At 42.1% G+C, this 24989-nt stretch overlaps 3 protein-coding genes and 1 long non-coding RNA gene across 7 annotated transcripts; 3 read left to right on the top strand and 1 right to left on the bottom strand.

Annotated features, from left to right (window-relative positions):
- Nucleotides 1–1248: 1248 nt before the first annotated feature.
- Nucleotides 1249–1798, top strand: LOC126770328 (uncharacterized). The gene is made up of 3 exons (XR_007669455.1): nt 1249–1344; nt 1415–1554; nt 1630–1798. It is a non-coding gene; the product is annotated as an uncharacterized LOC126770328 (long non-coding RNA).
- A 59-nt stretch (nt 1799–1857) lies between these two features.
- LOC126770407 (uncharacterized) lies at nt 1858–3194 on the top strand. The gene is made up of 5 exons (XM_050489805.1): nt 1858–1865; nt 2177–2288; nt 2388–2460; nt 2581–2776; nt 2887–3194. Exons 1-5 carry the CDS (start codon nt 1858–1860, stop codon nt 3152–3154), a joined length of 657 nt encoding a protein of 218 aa, XP_050345762.1. The 3' UTR covers nt 3155–3194.
- Nucleotides 3195–4696: 1502 nt separating this feature from the next.
- On the bottom strand, nt 4697–18151 carry LOC126770142 (helicase domino). The gene is made up of 15 exons (XM_050489329.1): nt 17583–18151; nt 15125–15327; nt 14576–15053; nt 13861–14001; nt 12159–13438; nt 11846–12029; nt 11459–11595; nt 10652–11341; nt 9495–9718; nt 8931–9412; nt 8559–8843; nt 7858–8067; nt 6132–6170; nt 5036–6055; nt 4697–4962 (listed from the first exon to the last, which is right to left on the bottom strand). The coding sequence occupies exons 1-15, from the start codon at nt 17640–17642 to the stop codon at nt 4711–4713; spliced, it is 5685 nt and encodes a 1894-aa protein (XP_050345286.1). The 5' UTR covers nt 17643–18151; the 3' UTR covers nt 4697–4710.
- Nucleotides 18152–21813: 3662 nt separating this feature from the next.
- LOC126770333 (protein-tyrosine sulfotransferase) lies at nt 21814–24989 on the top strand. Of its 4 annotated transcripts, XM_050489700.1 has the most exons (6): nt 21814–22115; nt 22338–22405; nt 22592–22665; nt 23151–23706; nt 23785–24038; nt 24694–24989. In XM_050489700.1, exons 4-6 carry the CDS (start codon nt 23176–23178, stop codon nt 24965–24967), a joined length of 1059 nt encoding a protein of 352 aa, XP_050345657.1. In that variant the 5' UTR covers nt 21814–22115; nt 22338–22405; nt 22592–22665; nt 23151–23175; the 3' UTR covers nt 24968–24989. The 4 variants fall into 4 exon arrangements, with proteins under 4 accessions (XP_050345657.1, XP_050345659.1, XP_050345658.1 ...); XM_050489702.1 differs by lacking the exon at nt 22338–22405; XM_050489701.1 differs by lacking the exon at nt 22592–22665.

The raw sequence follows: 24989 nt of genomic DNA, 5'->3' as shown, positions 1-24989 counted from the left end.
CCAAGCCGTAAGGTCCGACTTTCGATTCACCGCTATCTTGTACTCCCACTTTAGCATTAAAGTCTCCCATAACAACATTGTAGTGAGCCCTCGAGGTGTCGTTGAGGGCCTTTGCGATGTCCTCGTACATCGCTTCGACCACATCATCAGAGTATGTCGAAGTTGGCGCATATACCTGTACGACCTTCAGGGAGTACCTGTCGGAAAGTTTAGGACAAGGTACGCTACCCGGTTCGACACACTACTGATTTCCACAATGCTGCTAATGAGATCCTTTTTGACTAGAAAACCGACACCACCCTGGGAGAGGTTATCACCTTCGCGGAAGTAGAGTAAGTTACCGGACTCTAGAGTTATCGTGTCCTCCCCCTGTCTTCGGACTTCAGATAACCCCAGTATATGCCAGTTTATATGACTTAACTCTACTTCTAATTCGGCGAGGTGATGGTCCAGCCTCATCGAGCGTCCATTATACGTTGCCATTTTCAGTCGTTTTATACGGTAGCCTGCCGTGAACCGGTGATTCTTAGCACCCCCTGCCCTGCCGATACCGAGACCGCTACCTTGGTCGGGCCTAGCGGGCTTGCCGGTAACTGGGGGCCTTTTTTTGGGCGCATCTGCCATTTAGGGAGGTGGTTTGCCCATACTCGCCGCGCTGGGCAGGCGTGTTGGCGAGCGCAGTAGGGGGTAAGATGTTTATGGGAGGGGGGACGCTGCTGCCCATCCCCCCTTTTCCCCGTCCCTCAGTCGCCTCTTACGACACCCACGTTATGAGATTGGGGGAGTACTATTCTAAGCCGGTACTATAATAATTTTCACAAGGGAAGCCGTGGGTAGGTAGCACGTGGCAGCAACTCGAATACACAGAAACACAATCACTGAACAGTGACTAAACAATATTTTAAGAAAAAAGTAAAACATTAAATGAAATATTAGAAAACTATCAAGATTGATGAGTCACAGCGACAACGTTGTGCCATAAACTCAAGAGTCCGGTCGGGTCGTCGTCGTGCGTAAATTCCTATTTTTGACCAAAGTAATCGTGTGATAGGCCTCTGAATATTAATGTTATAATCCTGGCTTGAGCTACGAGATCAAATTTAAACAAATTGAGTTTATGTTTAACCTTTCTGCAATCACCATAAATGACTAATTTTATCGTGTGGCCTTTTTTCTGTACGTCAGTGTCGGTCTGACGTCTGTGTAAGCAGTATGAATACTGTCAGTCGACTTTTACGATGAAAATGACAAATACTCCAAAACCATATATTTCCCCTCGTAGTCACTTAACAGCAAATAGAGGAGTTGAAGCAAGAGAAAACGAGATCACTAACATTCGTTTTGGTATGTTCGAATGATTTATATATAGAATCGTATTTATGTAGAGTATTGGTGTTACCTATATTATCTATAGAAGCAGAACAGTTGAGTTCGAGTCGAGCCCTTACGGAATGCAGCCAAAGCCATGGCAGTGGCCCGTTGGCTGCTGGCGACGCGCCGACACTACCGCCTTCGCCACCATCAATATGCGATCAATCTGCTTCTTTCGTAAAAGTATCTGTATTTATTATCTTTATACCGATTGATATACATGTTGTCTTAAACACAATAATGTTGTCGTTTTGACAGGTGGTAGTACAGAAGCAGAGGAGGGCGGGAGGTCGCCTGCCTGCTGCCTCCAGCCCAACCGGTGTATTTCCTTGCACAACGACGGTTTCAAATTTCATTAACTTTCTCAGCTGATTTACATTTCCAATGACACAACATAAACAATTTAAATTACCTAATTTACAAAATATTTTATAATATTCGAAGATACTGTTTTAATTTTTTACCGACAATAATTCAGAACTATCGATGACATTGTCGCAATTTGTGTGCAATTGATCTAAAATCCAATCATATTGTGATCACAGTTTTAGGTGTAATAAATTAGTAGTAGTTTACGAATTTTTTTTTTAAGGAAATTCTTGTTCTTATTATTTCTTAATTATTACATATTTTGTTCCCATATAGCCAGGTGGCGAGAACAACACCGTCCCGGCTACAGTTTTGTTAGCTTGTCCGGCTTTTGCTGCACTTCATCAGCATTCGTAAGTCTTTGGCACTTAGTGTACGCACGTCATTTATTGAATAGAATTCAGATTCTAAATAACATTCTTTTAATTAAACAAAGTTGGGATAAAGCCCGTTCACTACTCGATACGGGCAACCGAGTCGATGAGCCGTTCTCTCGAGTCAAGGAGGATGGAAAACGTACAGTAACTCAGGGCAAAGCGACATACGAGGTAAAATGGTGCCTACCTGTTAACTTCTACGATTTATTATATACCTGTAATAATAGCAATAGTATACAAGTAATAATAACGAAACAACTTTATTTATAGAAAAAATCCAAGACTTCTTTTTGGAAGAAGTTATGCGATACAAAAAGCGAAGATTTCGATTTGTTTGACAATGGTAAGAGGTTTCTATTTTCAAACACATTTAAGTTATATACTTATTTATGAAATTTATTATGTACCGTAAGGAAATCTATTTTAATCATTTTTATATTAGTAAATTTATATTTTAAACAAGGGCCCGACCGCATAGAGGTGTACCGCTTTGAAAAGGCCAATGAATTTCTGTGTGCCCGAGACGCAACGAGTATAACGCATGTGGAACGTGCGGCGCGGTACCTCAGGCGACCCGCAACTGCTTTACTGTCCGAGTTATTGGCCGTGCCGCGGGTTCTAATAGGCGTGCCGGTTGCGATAGTATTGCAGATTGAAAGGTGTAACATTTTTACTTACTTTTTAATACTATCTGCCTGCAGACTATACTGCTCTACTGTTGCTAGAATGTGAATGTCATGCGAGCAATTTAGTAAATATAAAATAACAGGTGCTTATTATCGGGAGCGCGCAGCATTATGACGGGTGCTCTACAGGCCGCGTCGGATCAGTTGCTGAAGCCGACACTAGCGTTAGCATTCAATGCGATAGTGCAGCCGCCTTTAGTATTCGCAACGCAAACGGCCAGTGCGCTACGCGGCGTGGTGCGTCCTCTCACACTTGCACTTACTGACGTTCTTGAGCCATTCACGCACTTGGTCTCTTCACTGCGCCTCGTCCATATCGAACGTCGATGTTCATGTACTCAGCAAGTGTGATCATTTTATGTAATCTTTCTCGCCACATATATCAAATGATAAAAAATAATTTTATTTTATTAACAAAAACTATTTTTTTAGAATTTCACAATAGATAAAATCGGAATAAATTGCGATTTCTTTTTTTACTTGAGGTGCGGCTAATTGTAAAATTATTGTGTTGTAAATTCAAATAATGTAAAATTACATTATGACTAGCTTAAAGATAATAAAAAGTTTTTTTTTTAATTTCTGCAGCCAACTTAAGCTTCAATCGTAAGCCAAAAGCCTGTGCCATAACAAAAAAATGAAAACGCATATCCGCGGTTGTGCACACGCTAGCACTATATGTAAAGTATGTGTTATATTAGGATGTTAATCATTGAAATTTATGATTAGTGATATTGCTAAGGAAAAACAATTTAATTGATACTGTGTATCTACGCCTCGTACCTTGTTATGTGTTAGTCAATCATTGGAAACTTTTATTGGTCATGATTTGTTAATATTTCTTATTTATGAAATTTATTATGTACCGTTTCTTTCCATAATAATATAAATTAAAAATGGAATAAAAGAAATAAAATCATAGTTTCGTGAAAAAAAATATTAGGTAAGGATATATTTCATTTATAATAGTAATATATGAATGCAGAAAACGAATTTTGTGAGTTTGTCGGTGACTTTCGTCAAATACTTCCTGGAGCGCCTGGAATAACAATGAAAGAAGGATCAAGGATCAAAGGATCACCATAAAAACAAACTTAGAGCCCACTTAGGGGACGGTCGTACGCATTTGTTTGGTCTTCTATTACCAGTAGATGCGAAAATAAATGAACAAGCTGGCCTTATTAAATGACTTCTTTTAGTTTTAAAATAAATTATACCTATTACCACAAAACCATGTTTTTTTCCCCGAACAATCTTTGAGTAACTAAACGTACAAATGTATATACATCTTTTTATTTTAGACTACCGCTGCTACTTAATAATTTTATTTTATTTTTTCTTTACAAATCAAATAGGCTTTGCAAATATGATTGTTGTTAAAGAGGGCAATTTTGAATGATTTTGGTCACAAATTAATTTATTTTTTGTATGTAATTACTTTACAATTTCAGTTGTTCATTTTTCCGCGACCGCGCGGAAGACCAAACGAAGAATTCAAAAACACAGTGAAAGTGAAAAGCAATTCTTCTGAGACCACGTAAAAATAAGTAGTAGACTTCAACGTAAGTTAATGACACTGAATCATATACGTCGAATTGGAGTCAGTTGTGAACTGAATCTCGTTTAATGGGTGCTCTGGACCTACTAGATTATTTTTTACGAATTAGGAAAACATCATACAGGGGTAAAATTTCAAACCAGATGAGGCGAAGCAAAACGACTAGAGTTCTTCGTCCCTACGATTTTTATAATATAATATAAAAGAGCATCGACAATAGTGACTAATAATTCGATCCGAATTATTACTTTTCATTCATTCTGTATAAAACGGCTAATTCATGGGTAACCAGTATAACAATGAATATAGATTAGGATAACAAATAAAAGTTAAAATAAATCTAAATATTTTATTGTTGCGTGTCGGATGGGTGCGGGTGCTGCGCCGACTGCGCGCTCTGCGGCGGGTGCGGCGGGTGCGGCGCGGGCGCGGCGGGCGCGTGGTGCGCGGGCGGCGCCAGGTGCGCGAGCACCACGTGCGGCGGCGGCGCGCGGGCCGAGCCGCGCCGCAGCGCCAGCTGTTGCAGCTGCAGGGTGCGCAATGCCGCGCCGCCCGCGCCCGCTCCGCCCTCCGTCACCACGCTCGCGCTCGTCGACCCGCTCTGCAACGGAAATCCATCACAATTAATCATACATCGTTATAAAAATGAAAAAGAGTAGAAGTCTGCCAAATACCTGCGATTGAGGTGGGGATGGGTGATGCAAAATCTTTAAATGATGTCGCGCAGCGAGAGACTGTTGTCGGTAAAGCAGCTGCGCAGTGGGCGGCGCGACGACACGTGGCGATTCTCCAGAAACACGCGCACGCCTCACCGCCTCCGCTTTGCCGACGGCGGCCGCATTCGCCAGCGCTGCCTGTGCACTGTGCGCAGCCACCACAATGCGTTGCGGCGGCGCTGCGGGCGCGGGTGTCACGGTAGGTGTCGATTGTGTCGCATTAGCGGAAGCAGACCCACTAGCGCCGGCCTTCATTTTCTCCTTTGCTATACGCTCGGCGCGTCTCATGGCCACCTCCATTGGCGTTGGAGGCACGTCGTAATCGACCCCATGGTCGGCGAGCAACGCTGCATGTTTCGGGTTGTGGTGCGCGGCGTCGTCGAGGCGCCGTTTGGGCGCGGCGCGGCGTCTTTCGGCCGCGTCTCGCATCGCATCTAGTCGTTGAAGCGGCGGACGTGGAGCGTCATCGTCGGGTCGGCGACGCGCGGGCGGTGGCTTACGATGCTTACGACGTGCGCGCTCGGGATCGACGAGTGCATCGTGACGGTCGCGGCAGGCACGCGGCGAACGATAGGCGCGCGCCGTCTCATTAACTAAGTCTGAGAGCCAATCCCAGTTTGGCGCATGCGCGGCGGGCGGCTCGGGTGGCAAACGTTGCAAGCGTAAGGCGCGGCGTAGTGCAGCGTCCTCGCAGGGAGCCCAGTCGGGCGGCGGGGCGGCGTGCTCGCGTGCGGGGGCGGGAGGGGGCCGCAGGCGAGGCCGAGGCCGCGGGCCGGCGCGCTCGAACAGCGAAGGCGGCGCGAGGGCGGCGCGGGGGGCGGGACGCGCGCGACGCGGGGAGCGCGGGGCACGTGTCTCCCGCCAGCGCACGGGCGGCAGTAAGGCGTCGGAGGCAGCGCCGCGACGGTACAGCGGCCGCGCCCAGCTCTCGCAGTAGACGTCGCCATCGCTGGATGGTGGCGTGGGCGGGCACCATATCTGTGAAGGAATGGGAATTAAAGGATGGTCGTTGCACCGAGAACTACTACTACTTGTTCTCAGATTCCTTACTCACCGGCATTCGCTCTATGACGCCGTTTCCACTCACCCACATCTGTAACCGATTTTTTTTTAAATCAGGCTTGGCAATATAATCATCAACTAATAATAATATAACTTAAATAATACACTCACCCCACCAAATAAATCTATTTTAAATGTTATCTATCATATGTTGTTACTACTTTATAGCACATTATTCAATACTTATCCGCGTTAAAAATTGCAATAATGTATTGTTTGTTAAAGTACACACTGCTGTTAAATAAATATATTTTATGTGTGGGCGGCAGTGCACTTTTCCCTTTTATATATTTTTTAAATTTTTGTTCGATTCAGTGATAATTCAAAAGTTTTTTTTATGTGTCGTTATTGCCATTTCAAATTGACAAAGAATTATATGTACCTCTATATGCATATATAGTTGTGATCAAATAATTAGGAAAGAATCACTACAAACACAAATAAAGCAAGTAGTATATTACTCGGAATTCCTGGCAGATCTCCGGTTAAGATCCACGTGAGAGCTATCTATTGAGCCATGTCATCGTTGTGTTGTGCTAGTCGGTTCATCCAGTAAAATTCAAAATATTTTTTAAACTGATTAACTAAACCTACAAGCTTTAACATACATCACACACATTTTTTTACTTCGCCTTATCTAGCAGGTTGTATAAAAACTTTGTTATTTAGCAATATTTGGACGCAATGGACGTATACAATTGATAACTTTCTTTAATTCAGTGGTGCTGTACCTTTAACTTTTAAGATTCCAGTGCCATGTCGGTTTTTTTTTTTTTGCATTAATAAATAATTCGGTTTCGTTGCGGAATGGCTCAGACCTTCGAACGGTTGTCAAGTTATGGCTAAATGATGTAAAATACTTTCGAAAATAATTTGTTAATAGAATTAGCGATACTCATTGTACATAGACACGTCGGTCCTAATTATTCGACCAAAACTGTATGATTGAATCTATTCAAATATACTCATAGCTTAAATTACGAATGTACAAAATTGTTGATTTTGTGGATTTGTGGACCAGCATGATTCAATTGGTTTACATTTGACTATTTTTTATGTTTATATAAAATCTTACTGTTCAAATGCGTTCGCAAAGTTTTGCACATACTGCTTATCCAAAAACATGGAACTTAATTTTTCTTTATAATTAAATTTATGAAAATGATGAATTCTGAAATGAGGGCGCGGGCGGCACCGGGCGGCGGCGGGGCGGGGGGACGCCGCTCGGTCTCGCCCGTAAATGCTTGCACGCCTTATATCCCTGACGTTCGCGGGCGGTGTCGCCGTTTTGGTGGCTTCTCGCGAGAACACCGAGCCGAGAGCGAGGTCAAGCATTTACGGACGAGTATCGAGCGGCACCAAAACGTCGAACGTCAGAAATATAAAAACGCAAGTGTGTCAAATCATTTATTGTTCTGTCTATCGGGGGCGCCCGCGAGCCACGAATCGAGGGTGCCGTTACGGAGCGCCCGTCGCCGTCCGCCGCCACCCTCCGTGCCCGCCTCGTCCAACGTCCACAGGTTGATGTGCACCGTGCCACGCGACCGAGTGCGAGGAGCACCCGCCGCCGACACAGGGGCCGAGCTGGCCTCCGGAGCGGTCGCGACCGGCTCGTCGGACGGGGGCGCGGGCGGGGAGGGCGGCGGAGACGGCGGCGGTGGGGGCGCTGGCGGTGACTTCGTGGCGAGGCGCGCTCGACGTCGACGGCGGGCACGCACCTTGGCGCGCGAGTCCTCTCGACTGTAAGTCAATTCGGGGTCCGGTTCTGCTTCGGGTTCCATGCTAGCGGGCTCGTCTCGAAGCGCGCGACGTGCCTGCTCCCATTCTCGCAACTGACGTCGCATCTCACCGAGTGCGGCTCGTTCAGCCTCCGTAGCCGCCTCGCTAGTTTCGACTAGTCGCATAGCGTACTTCTCTACTGGTGTAAGCTAAAAAAAATTGTATATAAATCGGATGAGATGATAAGTCCCGAGACTGTTAACCTGGTTGTTGTCATTGAGGCTAGCGATTTCGGGTTAAAGAAACTTTATTTCTCATTAAGAATAGAATTTATCTACACGGATAAGTACAGCTGGAAGTGGTATGAATGAGTGACTATTTATGTATTTATTATTATTTATTTTATTATTATTTTTATTGCTAATTCCTAAGTAGTATCATTAGGCTAGCTCACATATACTTTCAGGTCTGGTCTTTGTTAGTCAGTATTTTTATCCTGGTAGTCATTGTATAACATTTTAATGTTTAGAATATTTTATGTCATTTAAATCAAAGAATATATCGAACAGACGCAGTCACTCTTCTACATAACATATAAACGTAAAAGAGGTATTAGCACAATAGATAAGCCACGCTCTGGACACACACAGGAAACAATGCTCAAAAATTGAAAAAATAAAGATGTGACGTGAAGACCCACCTGTTTCATTAGAACAGCAAACTCTCCAGCATCGGGGTCCTCATGCGGGCCGCGTGGCGACGCGGCGTGCGAGCGCTCGCGCGTGTCGTCCTCGATCGGCAGCGTCTCGTCGAACTCCGCCAGGTCGCCCTGCGCCTCGGCGCGCGCCGCCTGCGCCGCGGCTGCGTCCGCCTCGTCCTCCGCCGCCGCCAGCGCCGATTCGAGCTCGCCGCCCTCTGCCGCGTCAGCGTCTCCACCTTCGCTCACGGCTTCCGCCTCAGCCCCGAATAATTCCTTGATGTTTGCCTAGAAATGAGCATACAAATATTTATAAAGTATGATAATTTATGATTTTGGTACTAAGAATACCATTACGCATTAAATACTACTTACAGCACGTAAATATGACGTAGTGAAATGGCCATCTTCGATAGCCAAATGACCGAGAGTTCGCTTTTGTTCCGCTTTGCGCAAGATATTTTCCTCGACAGTAGCGGCAGTCACGAGTCTATAGACGTGCACGTCTCGGGTTTGTCCGATACGGTGACAGCGATCTTGCGCCTGTGCGTCCATGGTGGGGTTCCAGTCCGAATCGTAAAAAACGACTGAATCGGCACCCGTCAGGTTAAGCCCGACGCCTCCACTCCTGGTCGAAAGAATGAAGGCGAAGATTCGAGGATCGCCGTTGAATCGATCGACAAGAGGTTGCCGCTGGTCTACTTTCGTCGCACCGTCGAGTCTCAGGTACGTGTGGCCGTGCATCGACAGAAAACCTTCCAGGACGTCCAGCACTCGCGTCATCTGTGTGAATATTAACACGCGATGTCCACCCGCCCTCAATCGCCGCAGCAGGCCGTCCAACGTCTGCAGTTTACCTACCAGGACAAGAAAAACGTTAAAACGTCACCTTAAAAAAAGATAAAAACACTGGGGAGCGTTAAGGAGGACGTAAAATACCGCAGTCGTATTGCAGCAGGCGCGGGTGCGGGAAGGCGACGGCGTGGCGGGAGGCGGGCGCGTGCAGCAGCGCCAGCGCGGCGCGCGCGGGCGCCAGCGCGGCGGCCTCCACGGCGCGCACGCGGCGCCGCCAGTCGCGCGCGCCCGCCGCGCCGCGCACCGCGCCCGCGCCGCTCGACACCTGCACCGCGGACGCGCGGCACGACGCCCAGCATATTCCAAATCTATAAATTAATATTACGAAACTCTTTATTATATTAACAAAAGACATCTCTACATCGAGAACATACTATGAGAAAAAGACTTGCAGTGAAGTTGAAAACGATCACTGCATCGACAATCCGCAATCACGGATCTCGGGATTTGCTTACATACATTTACATTACGTACAGCCATTAGATCAACGAAGTAATTACAAATGTTGATGTAATGAAAAACATTTTTTTTTTATATAGAATAATTAGGCGAACTAGCATATGGGTCATCTGATGGTATGTGATCAATAATGCCCATAGACATTGACATTGTAAGAAATGCCGCATCGCTTACATCCAAAGCGCCACTAACCTTGGGAATAAGATATTATGTGCCTGTAATAACACTGGCTCAGTCACCCTATCCGGAACCGGAACACAACAATACCAAGTACTGCTGTTTTGCAGTAGAATATCTAATGAGTGGACCAGTGAATACACATATAACCAACGTAAAACAAATAAACAACATTGACAGCGCACTGACATGATTTATGACCATTGGTCGAGATCTTGAATAATAATAATAATCTATGATATTTATTATGGCTTCGCAAAAAAGGCTTCTTAAACTTCAAATATATATTACTCAAGAACTGTTTGTAGTGCATTATACAGCAGAGCTATTATCAAATCGCATAGAATACGTAAATCTAAGGTTGGTTGATCTTTACTCCTTCTTTAATTAGAATAGTCTATACACACGAGTATGTACATTTTCTTGTCTACTTTATTTCGTGTGGTTTATTTTTATGTGATTAACCATGTACCTTTTTCCTTCTATAGGTGTGTTGTCGCTCCTTTGTTTTTATTAAACAAATAAAGGTCAATAAAAAACTGGCTACAACCCTAAATTATACTTAGCGTTATAACATTAGATTATAAAGGACACAAATTACTTACCTATCGATAATGTCATGCATTTCATCTAAAAGGGCGTTCAGATCCCGGGGAGGAACAGCCGGAGGTCCGGCGCACACGGCCGCTCGCAAGTCCGCTCCGAACAGCGGCAAGCGCCAGCAGCGCCGCTCGTTAACCGTAGCGAGGCGGCGCAAGCAGGAGCGGCGGTGCGATTCGAGACGTGCGCTCGCGCCTCGCGCTGGCTGCGCCGTCGCGGCAGGCGGAGCTGCGTTGAGAGGTGCGCGAGCCGTGGAAGCGTGGACAGGACCCGAAGCTACCAGCGGCGCGGGGGGGGGCACGCGCAGCGTCGGCGGCGTTCGCGGCACCAGTCGGAGGTGCAACCGTAGCGCTGCGGGAGGCGGGCGCGGCGGCGAGATGCGCGGCATGTCGGGCAGCTCCTCGACGAGTCGACGCGGCGGCGCCAGGTGTCTCGCACGATGCGCGGCAAAAGCCCCCGCGCTCTCCACCTCGAGCGAGGCGAGGTCACCGCCGAGGCGCGCAGCGAACTGCACTCGTTCCACAATATCACTGATGAGAGTGAGCGCCGGTACGCGGTACCGCAGTGCGGACAGTTGCAGCGGCGAGGCCACAGGCCGAGGCTCAAAGAGGTCGGGGTGATTGCACACTTTGCGAAGCTGCATAAGCACGTTGATCACACTCAGCAGATTTCCGGACGCAAGGCACTCCTTTGTTCTGTATACAAAATTATTTTTAGTAAAAAAATTTAAAGGCTCATTTCAAGGATTTCTTAAATGTAATTGAATTCAATTAAATTTCAAATCATCAATATGATACTGATCTGGTTCTTACTTAGCGCGTGACATAAAGTCGTCGTAGAGGAAACGTTGTCGCTTGGAGAGGCGACAGAGCAAGACATGCTCATACTTCCGGGGCATCTGTCGCTCCACGTCCGCCTTCAGCCGCCGCAACAGGAACGGTCGAAGTACCTGCGTACAATCAATTTATTACATAAAACTGAAAACTGATCGAAGCGTTATAAACTATTCGATACATCGAGGGCAAGTGTCAATTGTATGCTAAGCATTAAACGTAATTTAAAATTAAAGTATCTAGTAATGGAATTAGAGCTACATTCTATGGGAAAAATATTCTCTGAACATTTATATATGGCATGGAAAACTTGGTTAAAATTTACGATTCAAAGTATTTGCGTAAAGCGAGATTGACACGACGTGCCTCATGCAGGCGGCGCACGAGCGCGTCGCTGTAGCGGTGCGAGCCGTCGGCGATGCCGGCCACGGGCGCGAACCACTCGCGGAACTCCGTGTGCGACGCGAACACGTCCGGCATCAGGAAGTGCATCAGCGACCACAGCTCCAGCAGGCTGTTTTGCAGCGGCGTGCCCGTCAGCAACAGTCGCCTGCACATAATCGCATATCGCTACCGTATTGTACCATTTTATATACTGGTATAATAATAATGAGAAAGTTCGACCGAATCGAGATCGAAAATATAAAATATGATCAAGAGAGTTACCTAAATTTTTTACCTTTCTGTTTGAAAATTCAGTAACATCTGCCACCTCTGAGATTTGAAGTTTTTTATATTTTGGGCTTCGTCAAGAATGAGGTATTTCCATTTTTTTCTACGAAAACTTTGATGGTCTTGCACCACAAGCTTGTAAGACGTTATGCACACATGAAAAGAGTTCGCTTTTGTCCAACCGACGCGTTTTAGTTTTCGTTCCTTTATCGTGCCATAATACGTGAGAATCTTAAAAGACGGACACCACTTTTTGAATTCTATCTCCCAATTGAGCACAACTGACGTGGGTGCGACGACGAGATGCGGCCCCCAGTCGTGGTGTTCGAGAGCCAGATGCGCCAGCAGCGCGATCGTTTGGATGGTCTTACCGAGACCCATCTCGTCGGCCAAAATTCCATTGAGACGCCGAGAGTGCATGGTGGCCAACCAGTGCAAGCCCACGTGTTGGTACTCGCGAAGTGAATGTCGCAGAAGGCGCGGAACCGGCGTTCCCACCACGGTCTCCGACAGCGTGTTCCCCGTGGGCTGCAGCGTGGCCGCCAACGACGCTGCCGCCTCCACGCGCTGCTCGCCGTCCGCCCCGCCCGCGTCGTCCGCTCCGTCCGCTTTTTCCAATCCCTCCATCGTACTCGCCTCCTTAGTGTCCATTAAAGCTTCGAGTTGCTCCGATGCAGAGGACTCTACACTAGCAGATTCAGAGTTGTCGTCATCATCTGAATCTGCCTCCGTTTCTGAAGAGTGTTCGCTAATTTCGGCCGCCGGCGGGGCTGCGCCCGCATAGCGCCTAACGAGTTCATTTAGATCGAGATCGGCTTCGTCCTTAAGCGCTGCAATTTCGGCAGCTGCGTCCTCGGGTCGCTCGTTCTTCTCCTGTTCAGCTATGGTATCTTCGTCGTCAGCAGAATCATCATCAGGTCCGTAGTCAGAGGGCGGAGGCGAGTGTGTGGGTAAATAGCCGGGTGGCAAAAGGTCCCCGAGATCGAGATGCGACTCCCGCCGGAGCGCCTCGATTTCGTCGCGATGGTCCGCGGCGTCGTCCGCCGCCTCCCGCTCGGCGGCGGCGATGGTCTCCTCGTCGTCGTCGGAGTCCCCGCGCGGCTGAAACTCGTCGTCGGAGGGCGGCGTGTCGGGCGCGTGGGCGAGCGCGGGCACGGCGGGCGCGCCCAGGTTGGCGGCGAGCTGGCGCGAGTAGCGCTCGGTGCGGTCCACGATGTAGCTCAACTGCTCGTCGAGTGCTTCCTTGCGCGCTCGCTCGACACGTCGCACGCGCTTCCATTCCACCAACTACATACAATATTCATAATGAGGTCAACATCACTAAAGAAACTAGTATTCGTTTAAAGGAATAACAGGAAAATTATAACAATAATGTCCTCCGGAAAAATTTCGGCCACGGCGGCAAATTGCAAGAGAGATTAGCCAACTATGCAAGATACATTATAGTGCACAAGTGTGTGTTGCGCACACAGGTACACTCTATCCCTATATAAGCAAAAGAATCGCAAGATTATTATTATTATCGTCGCTTAAACAAAATCCTTAGAATTAAATAATTTTATTGATTTGAATTAAATAATTTGATGTGTGAATTGGGATAAAACAAATTATCCCTTTATAATTTTGATAAATTGACATTTACGTTTATATAAATAAGTATTCCATGACAAATGTGTCCTGTAAAAATATAATAAGATAAAATTGATTACCTTTTCAACATTGGTCCAAAACATTCTTATTTCCTTGGCTGCAAAAGCAGCAATTTTTTTTAATTGTAATTCTTGGGCTTTCTCTGCTTTCTGAGCAGCTGCAGCTTTATCTTGAAAATATTTTTGTACTGCACGAGCACACTAAAATTTAAAATAAGAAAGGTATTATTTAACAGTGTAAATTGTTAATAGTTTGCATATGAGAAATATTCAAACTAGTAACAATTAAATAAACTATAACAATTATTATTATTAAAAAAAAATTATTTACTGTTTGGTTTATAGCTTCAGAAATGATACTTTATAATAGATAGAAGTAATATTTGAAAAAAAAGCCGAGATGGCCCACTGGTTAGAACATGTGACTTAACCGCTAATCGTGGATTCGAATCCGGGTTAGCACCACTGAATTTTCATGAGCTTAATTTGTGTTTATAATTCATTTCGTGTTTGACGGTGAAGGAAAACATCGTGAGGAAACCTGCATGTGTCTAACTTCATTGAAATTCTGCCATACACATGTGTATTTTACCAACCCGCATTGGAGCAGCGTGCTGGAATAAGCTCCAAATCCTTTTCCTCAAAAGGGAGAGGAGGCCTTAGCCCAGCAGTGGGACATTAACAGGCTGTTACTGTAACTATAATATTTGAAAATTGGGCATTGATGTTTTTATAATCTTTATTAATTACTTGGTAAGAAATAAAAAAAAAACACCTTTTTGGCAGCTTGTTTTTTCCATTTGCGTTCATGTGCAAAGTCCTGAGCGAGCCATGCCATTTCTTCAAGTAGGTAGTCCCAGTGTGTTTTCGGACGAGGAGGCTCAAGGACACGTGGAAGGCGCCGCTCTGTCCAAAGACCCGCACGAGCCAACTCGGCTACTCGAGCCGCGACGTAAGCTTCTTGTTTGGCCTTCTCGACCATTTCGTCGGCGGCGGGAGTAGTGGAAGTGACAGGAGCTACTACGGGAACAGCTGGCGTTTGTGGAGAGCAAGACGTGATAACGGCGACGGTAGGCGGCAGTGTTACAGGCGCGGGAGGTGGCTCTGGTGGCGGTGGAGCAGCTGGTGGAGGTCGCCGAGCTTCTAGGAAGGCTACTAGCTGCGGAGCAGGGGGTCTTTTTCGCCATGCCGCATAGTCCATCATGTTTCCGCCCGCCTGAAGGAAGTACAGCTCGCTCAGTTGCTCCGTGAACCTGTAACCGAGCGCGACGCTAGAGCGGCGACGCGTCTTCGACGCGACAAACAAACGAAGAGTACAACTTACCTATCACGCAAATTTTTCAACCTAAGTAGTTTATACTCGAGTACTCGCTTCCGGAGCGTAGAAACGTCATCAGTAGCGAGTAATTTAGTTCTTTTGCGAGGCGGTTCATCAGCACGCTCAGGCGCCGCCACGCCATTGATCGTCTCATCTCCAACACCACCCACTCCCCCACCTCCGCCGCAACTATTTCCGCGCTCCACACCCTAAAAAACATTTTTTTTATTTTAACATATACATACATTTAAAGTGTAAAAAAAGCTGCAGCCGGGGATTGTCCTAGTGCTGAGCTGAGGCCTCCTCTAAGATGTTTGGAGGTTATTCCATCACATTTTCAGTGAAATTAGACACATGTAGGTTTTCTCACAATGTTTTCCTTCACCACACCTTATAACAACTTAATGGTATAGATAAATCGTTTTTAACTGAGGTATTGATAAAAATCATGATTAAAAATTACATTCAATGTACAACATATTCAATATGTTAATAATATTAAGTTTCTATTTATTATTAGAAATAAAAAAAGTATTTGTTTATTCATTTCTCTGCTAACTGACCATTCACTACTACAAACACAAAAGTGTCACCAATTTCGACCATTCATTATAATTAAGGCTAAAAAATAAACTGAGAAATACATTGATTCTAAAAAATTGTCATCCTGCAAAAAAATATTTGTATATAGTCTATTCCAATCACAATAGGAGTAGATGTAAGCAAACCGTAATTTTAAATATTCTAAGTGATTTGCTAATAACTCCGCTATATTGTGCACTACAAACAGTTCTTGATTAATATTCTTATCTTCAATTGTGATACTACTAATTCAAGACACCTTTTTTCAATGAACTGGCAATTAATATCAAGGTCTTGACCTAAGACATTCATTAATGAATGGAGAATGAATTAGTTCATATAGATAAAAAATATATTATTTTAATTTTGTCACAAATTTCAGATTTTTTAAAATAGATATTTGTTTATTTATAATAGTTAAAAAAATATACAAAGTTGTCTAAACACCCAGTAAAGATATTGTTATCATGTAACATAACATAATGAAAAAAAATAATTTTTAAAAGTTTACAGAAAACTCAAAATATAGATTACTTTTATAAAGTTTTGAAAATAATATAAGAGTAAGACATTCATCTCTGATCTTTCGTATAATGTCTACGGGTGATAAATTGAATTATCAAGTTTTCTTTTACCACCTGGCTTTGTTTAACTGCAATTGAAACTGATTTTGTATTTATGTGTTTTTGCTTTTGCCTACTGACTCTTGTTTACCTTCAATACGACTAAGCTGATTGAATATTATCATTTCAATATAAAACTTAGGAATAATTAAAAAAAATTGTATGCTAAAAAATATATTTCAATATTGTTTATTTAAAATGGATATTTATTTTGGCTATAAGGTAAATTAAGATTAGCATTAAGAGCACAGACATGGAAACAGATTAAACTAAATTTTACCTGCAATCTATATAACATACATCTATTAAATTTAATATAAAATTATGTATAAAATTTTTATTTTACAATATTACTAACAATTTCAAAGAGATAAATTTATTGCTAAGTCATAGGAACATCAATTATTGTACTGATGTGAAATTAATCGTGGGTACTTGCAGATCAAATAAAATTAAATGTATTGAAATCCTTACACCATCTCACATCTTACTTACACCATCCTTAAAAGTGATGTGGACCTCAAACCAAATTAGGATTACTTGCCCCCACATACTTTTATATATTTAAAATATAAATAGGCCTTACATATTCACTCGGAGAATATCAAAGATTTCCAACTTCAGCATTGTGTATTATATGTTGTTATATAAATCAATATATTTTTTATTGATGTAGATTGATTACATAAAAAAAACATAATTTTCATAAAAAGACAGTCAGTCTGTGTAAATAAAAGAACAATGAACAATTTGGATTGCCGTTGAAGATGCTACAGAATCTGATCCACAGCCTTAATATGATACTTGTGCAATTGTCTGTTTACTCTTGGAAAATACTAACCAATGACTTGTAGCACACTCAAATCAAATTATTATTGCTTAATTACGTAGCTAATTTATCTTCTAAACTTTTAGTCATAATAATTGCAACACTATAACAATAGTTTTGCTTTAAAGGAGACTGCAGCATTTAAAAATAATTGAGATAAGAACATAAACAAAATAAATATCAAACTTTGCTATTAAAATATTGTCATTGGTATTCATATAAGGAACAAAATACATTGTGTCAAGTTATTAATAAAATCAGTAACTTTTGGTGATTTTTTATTCAGACAATATAACTGTATTACTGATTACTAATTATTTATTTTTTATTCATATAAACTTATTATTTCTTATTGATATCGTTTAACTTATGTGTTAAAATTAATAATACTCGTTATTAATATCGAATATAAAACAGTTGCTATATTTACCATGAGTGGTAATGTTGATGTTGCCGCGATAGGTACGGCGGGTTCATTTCGTCCGCTCATACTGCGACATCGCGGGCCAGTCACTAATCCAAATTCAATTACTTAAATTAAATACAAAATCAACACAATTTTTTTCACAGCACTGCACTAATTTCCGGACGCCAATTCCTTGTTTTGATATAATATATATTAATATATATATTGATACTCAGTCTTCTTAGAGGGGTTATGATAGTTACTTTAACAACGGCTTAAATAAGTTAAAACGTTTGACATATCCCAATAAATTACACTAACAAAATTTCTGTAAACCCTGTATAAGCCGCTATAAACAGTTCTCTGTGACAAACGTAGTCCGGCGGCAGCCATATTGAAGTAACGATTGATGTTTGCAAAGATGAGATTTTAAATCGGCACGTACTTTCTTAAGCTTAAGATATCACAATAAAATTATTACATATTATGTATTTCCGCAAACACTTTAATTAGATTAAGATATTATTTACAAAATTACATTGCAATATCACTTTATTTCAATTTTTTCAATAAATTGTTAGTCTCATTCACAAATAAAGTTACCACTACTAAAAATCTAAATTACAAAATACTATTGTCTTTGTCAGGACCGACTCGAAGGAGGCGACTGCCTATCAGCAACTATTTAACTAAGTACCACATACATAACTCGTTTCTTACAATTATTTTTAATATATTTGTGTGTAAATAACCATTTTGATTGTAATTTATTCACCTTCAAAATACGGCTTCTTGTACACACTTAGTCGAAAACATTTGGTACCACTCATATAAATTCTAGTATAAGGTATAATTATATTATACATGTGAATCAATTTGAGAGACTAAAAAAACGTACTAATTGAGACGTTTTTTGGTCTTCGTATTGCTATTAGTTGCTCATAACCATAACAACGAAAACAAAAACGAAAATGCCGTCCTGTGAATACAGAATGGGGTACCAAGACGCTAAAATATTAGGTCCATATATGAAATTGGCGTTTTGTCGTACTGACCCGTGTGATCTGAGATATCTCCTCTTTGGTTAAAAATTCCAAATTCAAATTTATAAATTCATTTAGCTGGTACATTTGAGTTTTAAAAACAGTCATTCATTTGTTTTTTCCCCATTATTTTTTTAATAAATAAAGCACAAGGTATCTCATACCACATTTAAATAGAAACAATTTATGTATTCAATGTATTTTAATTAAAGACGGAAAATATTATTTCATCTGAGTGATATATCCAAACATAGATAATCCACATCAGCTACGGATGTAATAAGCAGCAAATTATTTACAAAATAAATGCCTGATTTAATTTTTATCAGGTTTTATTTTTCTGTAATTTCCCCCATACTTGATTGTCTTTTTCTATCGCTTTATAAAAAGAATATAATATCGACAATGTTTTAAAGGAATTTATCGGAGGAGTCTCTCCAACCTTCTTTTTGTGTTGTGATTTTTCGTTAAAAATGTGTTGTTTGTGTTTTTTTTGTCAATTTATAATATGGTGTTTAATAATAATTATTATTAAATTAATACTAAAAATTATTACTAATGTCATGCCAAGCGTGTTTTTCGAAGAATTGTGAAGCATAGTATTAAAAAATATATATAATCATAAAGACACCGAAGGTTCAACAAAGTTCCGTAGACAGAGAAACTAATAGACGCAATGACGATTTCCTTCTTACTTACACAAGAAAGAGAACGAAAATTAGGTTACAAATGGCTTAGACAGAGATAGAATTATCAAATCTTTCGTCCCTTATTGCGTAACCAGATTTAGTGTTTGTTTCGCCACTCAAGTAGCGAAACAAACTTTACAGTTGGAAAGAAGAACTTTACAGTTAGAAAACGATTCTAATCCAAGACAATCCTTACATCATATCGAAGGTTATACAATGGTTCATTGTCGTATTATTTCATGTTAAAGCGATAGCACGAAGAAAATTGCCACCGTGTGTTTTCACGCGTAAGTACGAAGGTTTTGTCCCTAATTATAGTTTCTCAGTGATGTTTATTTATGCCATAGCATGACGAAACCTTATATTGTAATAAAATCCTGAAGATAATAGGATTTGCTAGTTTTTATCACTCATAACCGATAATTATTTATCATGTAAGTGCTGCCAGCGTCAGCTAAAAAATGACCTGATTTTCAATAAAAAATATCGACTTGTCGACAATGTAAACAAATAAATTCGGAGTCCAATAATAGCCTAAAGTGCTTCATTATATATAAATATATTATATTAATTTATTTGCTCTCCTATTTATAATTTCCAAACGAAAACATTATTTAACATTCTTCATGAATTTATAATATTATTACATTCCGAGTCAAGAGGTAAAGCCGAGATGGCCTAGTGGTTAGAACGCGTGAATCTTAACCGATGATCGTGGGTTCAAACCCGGGCAAGCACCACTGTATTTTCATGTGCTTAATTTGGATTTATAATTCATCTCGTGCTTTACGGTGAAGGAAAACATCGTGAGGAAACCTGCATGTGACTAATTTCATTGAAATTATGCTACATGTGTATTCTACCAACCCGCATTGGAGCAGCGTGGTGGAATAAGCTCCAAAACCTTTTCCTCAAAAGGGATAGGAGGCCTTAGCCCAGAAGTGCGACATTAACGGGCTGTTACAAGAGGTTAACATAGAAATATATGTGGCCACCATTCTTTATTAATAATTTAATTGAGTGTTTTAGATTTCAACATCTGAGGAGAATGCTAATGCAGTACCATATAAAGATTCTGAAGTACTATTGATGACAGAAACAAAATCAAACAATGCAACGGTTTTTGGGTTTAGTTGGCAAACAAAAAAAATGGATAGTAAATAATAAAAAGTAAAATTTAATAACCTTATTTTCTTTTAATTAAATTCGTAAAGTAATTTATCTCCCAAGACAGGGAATACAGTTACTATGGCAACATTATACGCAACATTAACAAACGGTATATGGTCTGCCTGCTCTTTCTTTTGCATATCAATGATATGCTTTCCCTTGGGAACATACATTGCTATGCAGACGATAGTACAGTGCATGGTGGATACCACGGACGCGCAGTGGCTGGGCGGGCGGAAACTGAGGAGAGGCGGGAGAATCTTGTCATTGAACTCGATAGGACGTTAGAGCTCATCGCCAAATGGGGCTCTGATAATCTTGTTGAGTTTAATGCCAAGAAAACACAGATATGCGCTCTCACGGCGAAAAAGTCAACATTTTCCCCTCTTCCCTCCCTCTGTGGTACTCCGCTGGTGATGCAAAGCAAAATCGCCATGCTGGGGATTGACGTTCGCTGCGACCTTAGTCCAAGGCAATTACATCGAGGCTGTTATAAAAACAGCTTCACGGAAACTCGGAGTTCTGAACAAGGTGCGGCGATTTTTCACGCCACAACAACTGTGCTTGCTGTACAAAACACAGGTACGGTCTTGCGTGGAATATTGCTCGCACCTTTGGGATGGCTCCGCTAAGTACCTACTTGAGGCCTTGGACCGGTTGCAGCGACGTGCCGTACGCATTATTGGCGACGTAAAGGTCACAAACACCCTTGAACCTTTACAATTGCGTCGTGAGATAGCAGCACTGAGCGCTTTCTATCGACTATATCACGGCGAGTGCTCTGAGGAATTATTCTCTCTAATTCCCGCTTCCCCCTTCCCTCTTAAGTCCACGCGAGCTGGTTCTCGATGTCACCGCCTAACTGTGACATCAATTCCATCGCGAACAAAGAAATTTGGCAACTCTTTTCTTTGTCGCACTTCCAAAAAATGGAATTCCTTACCAGCTCACGTGTTCCCCTCCTCTTACAACCCGGGTTCCTTCAAACGAGGCGTGAAGAGGCATCTTGCGGGCCGGCAAGGCGAAGGCGGCTAGTGCATAACGTTTTTCCCGTCTGTACTGGCCGTCGTCGCGTTTGGACTCTACTACCACTTACCATCAGGTGGAGTAGAGTCATTTGCACTCCCGGCGAATATAAAAAAAAAAAAAAAACTATTTCTGACTCAATCTCGGCTTCAAGGCCCCTGTGTTTATTAGTTTCTCTGTCTACGGCTTATCTTTGTATATGGCAAGTTTGCTAATTCTGACAGTTAGCCACAGAGTTTTTCAAATTCCTTCTATAGTACATAATTTTTTGTACTTGTAATCTAGTCTAATCGCTTTGACAATTGAAAATATATGACAAAAATATTATTGACGTTTAATTAACACTTGAGGAATAATATTAGAAGATAAAATAGATTCATTCAATTTTGAAATCTGCTCGAGTTGAATTCACTCTGTACAGGCTTAAATTATTATACATTTAAATTTTAAATTAGTTACTGTTTCAGCCCAAAGGAAACGTTATAAATTTATTTAAAAAATATACCAAGTTCTTTAGAGTTTGAAGTTTCTTAAATAGTGCCCAAAGAGGTACTAATTTTTTTTGCCAATGCGATGTGTTGGCAAGAAAAACAAATAGTACTTAAAACATACTGCACATTTTAATGTAGGTAAGTATTTATAATCATGTTTAATAAAACATCAGCATTATGATTTCCTAGTAACAAAGTAAAAAAGTAGCAATATTGATACCGTGTTCGAGGCTTATCAAATAATGTGCAAAATGTTCTACGCCCGGCTTTTATTACAACATCATAAGTGCTTTTGTATAACAAATTTGCCATTTTCAAGTTATATATTATGTTTTCATAGTTTTTTGTCATTCATTTTAGGTGTATGTATATCTTGGCCCATTTTATTGAAAGTTTTAGTGAAATTGTAACAGGAACCAGTAATACTTGTAAGTTAATTTAAAATGAAACACTAATTGATTAAAACTTTAATTTTCATATTAAAATGTATTATATACAAGGTATGTCTGGATTGTGCTAAAATAATTAATAATATAAATAAATAATTAAACATTAAGATATAAAAAGTAAATTCAAGCTAATTAAAGTTAAATATAATTGTATTTTTTTAATAGATAAACTTTTCGTAAGCTTTGAAAACAAATCTCTTGAGTCAGCTCCCAGTCATTCCCATTCAGTCAGTTCTCAGGTAAATGTGACTTTATTAACCTACACGGACAGATTTTAAATATTGGAATTTAATTATAATAAAATTTTAATACTTTGTAATAATATTAGTTTCATATAGCTTTTTTTGTAAAATTACTAAGACGAGAAAGTGTGTTTGTTGGTTGTTCTTTGTTGATTCATTGTAATAAGGGAATGGATCAATGTGGTTTTTTGAATATCTTGAATATGGACCAGTGAGAAACATATTCTGAAAAAAGTACAGCAAATATAGCATTTAGTAAGCCAGTGTGTAAAGTCAGTGTCATTGCAGACAAATAAATAAAAATAAATGAAGCAAAATAGTCATCATCTCAAGCCAATTCAATGTATTGTAATACCTCTTAAAGTCTCAAACTTGACGGTGTATAAACTGAGAAATTAGTATGGGTTTCTCATTCGTTCACTCTTCATTAGTTTGTCATATAACATTATTGACTACATTGTAACGTAAATTTTGTTTTTCAGTATAAAACTGTGGTGGGTGGAGTGCATGGGGCGCGGAGGACGCGTGCGGCTGGCGGCGGCGCTGGCCGTGGCTGCACTTGTGCTGTGGGCGTGGCGAGGCTCTGACCGACATGGACCAGTCACGAGTCTTTCGACGCGCGGTGTCGGCGCCCCGGTGGAGGGTCGTGAATTGCCACTTATATTCATTGGTGGTGTACCCCGATCTGGTACCACTTTGATGCGAGCTATGCTCGATGCCCATCCCGATGTCCGTTGCGGGCAAGAAACGCGAGTCGTGCCAAGAATATTGCAGATGCGTCAGCACTGGATGCGTTCCCAGAAAGAGAGTGTTCGGCTCGAACAGGCGGGTGTGTCGAAGACGGTGCTCGATAACGCGATCGCGGCTTTCTGCCTGGAAGTGATAGTGCGTCACGGCGAGCCGGCGCCACGTCTGTGTAACAAGGATCCTCTAGTTCTTAAGATGGGCACATATGTGCTCGAACTTTTTCCTAATGCTAAGTTTCTGTTTATGGTGCGCGACGGCCGTGCCACTGTCCATTCTATCATTACGCGAAAGGTAATGGAGCACTTATTGTAAAAAAAGGTAATGTAGTTCAGTAATGACATGCCAGTTTGTATAAATAACTTTGCACAGGTAACGATAACGGGGTTCGACTTGACGAGCTACCGGCAATGTCTGAGCAAGTGGAATCACGCCGTGGAACTGATGTACCAGCAGTGTAAGACACTGGGCCCCACGCGCTGCCTACTGGTGCGCTACGAAGCGCTGGTGCTGGCTCCGGAGACCACCATGCGCCGCGTGCTGAACTTCCTCGACCTGCCCTGGGATGACGCCGTGCTGCATCACGAACGATACATTAATCAGCCCAACGGAGTCGCACTGTCCAAGTATATCATGATTTTCCTTATGTTTTATGACGGATCTAGAGATAATGTCAGAAAATTGACTATCTCTAGATCAAGAAGCCAAAGCTATAGGTATTAAACCTCAACTACTCCACAGTCACAATCATTATTTGTTTTAAGTGTATAATCATTTAAAGTGCTGTAATACTGACAACAAATCTCATGGGAATTTCTGCCACTATCTCCAGTGTAATATGTACTGAACAGCATACTCTTAGTTAATATCGGAGTATCTTATAAACGAATAGCGGGCGATTGAGTAAACAATACTGTGTTTTCTTCTTTCCAAACGTGTATACATACAGTTACAGTAACAGCCTGTTGATGTCCCACTGCTGGGCTAAGGCCTCTTCTCCCTTTTGAGGAGAAGGTTTAAAGCTTATTCCACCACGCTGCTCCAATGCGAGCTGGCGGAATACACATGTGGCATAAATTGTGATTATAATTCATCTCGTGCTTGACGGTGAAGTAAAACACCGTGAGGAAACCTGCATGTGTCTAATTTCACTGCAATTCTGCCTTAATACATATACAGTTTAAAATGATGTTCGTATTTTATACGTACGCAGTATGCTCCGTTTATCGGACTATCGCGTACCTAATCGTACACATTACAATAGCGAATATTCGCATTCAGTGTGGAGAGATCGTCGGACCAGGTGGTGCGTCCTGTGAACCTCGACGCGTTGGACAAGTGGGTGGGCCAGATCCCGGCCGACGTGCGCGCCGACATGGCGGAGCTGGCGCCCATGCTGTCGGTGCTGGGCTACGACCCGTGGGCCAACCCGCCGCGCTACGCCGCCGCGGCCGACGTGTCGCCCGACCGGTCGCCGGACCAGTCGCCGGACCGTTTGCACGACTCGCCCGTCCAAGCCCCGAACGATGAATCTCCTCGAGCGCCTCCGCCCTAATATAAAAATATTATTCTCTCGA

This window comes from Nymphalis io, chromosome 8 (genome assembly GCF_905147045.1).
Source record: "Nymphalis io chromosome 8, ilAglIoxx1.1, whole genome shotgun sequence".
In the NCBI taxonomy this organism is placed as follows: Eukaryota; Metazoa; Arthropoda; class Insecta; order Lepidoptera; family Nymphalidae; genus Nymphalis; species Nymphalis io.
This window is presented reverse-complemented; position numbering and strand designations above follow the sequence as displayed.

What these genes read in the sequence shown, in the direction of transcription:
- LOC126770333 (XM_050489702.1), top strand. Translation starts at nt 23,176, where the DNA reads ATGGGGCGCGGAGGACGCGTGCGGCTGGCGGCGGCGCTGGCCGTGGCT. An exon ending in ATTCTATCATTACGCGAAAG is followed by an intron (nt 23,707 to 23,784) that starts GTAATGGAGCAC and finishes AACTTTGCACAG; the next exon opens with GTAACGATAACGGGGTTCGA. An exon ending in AACGGAGTCGCACTGTCCAA is followed by an intron (nt 24,039 to 24,693) that starts GTATATCATGAT and finishes ATTCGCATTCAG; the next exon opens with TGTGGAGAGATCGTCGGACC.
- LOC126770407 (XM_050489805.1), top strand. An exon ending in AGGGCAAAGCGACATACGAG is followed by an intron (nt 2,289 to 2,387) that starts GTAAAATGGTGC and finishes CTTTATTTATAG; the next exon opens with AAAAAATCCAAGACTTCTTT. An exon ending in ATAGTATTGCAGATTGAAAG is followed by an intron (nt 2,777 to 2,886) that starts GTGTAACATTTT and finishes ATAAAATAACAG; the next exon opens with GTGCTTATTATCGGGAGCGC.
- LOC126770142 (XM_050489329.1), bottom strand. Translation starts at nt 17,642, where the DNA reads ATGAGCGGACGAAATGAACCCGCCGTACCTATCGCGGCAACATCAACA. An exon ending in TTGAAAAATTTGCGTGATAG is followed by an intron (nt 15,054 to 15,124) that starts GTAAGTTGTACT and finishes GCTCGGTTACAG; the next exon opens with GTTCACGGAGCAACTGAGCG. An exon ending in CATCCCCACCTCAATCGCAG is followed by an intron (nt 4,963 to 5,035) that starts GTATTTGGCAGA and finishes TTTCCGTTGCAG; the next exon opens with AGCGGGTCGACGAGCGCGAG.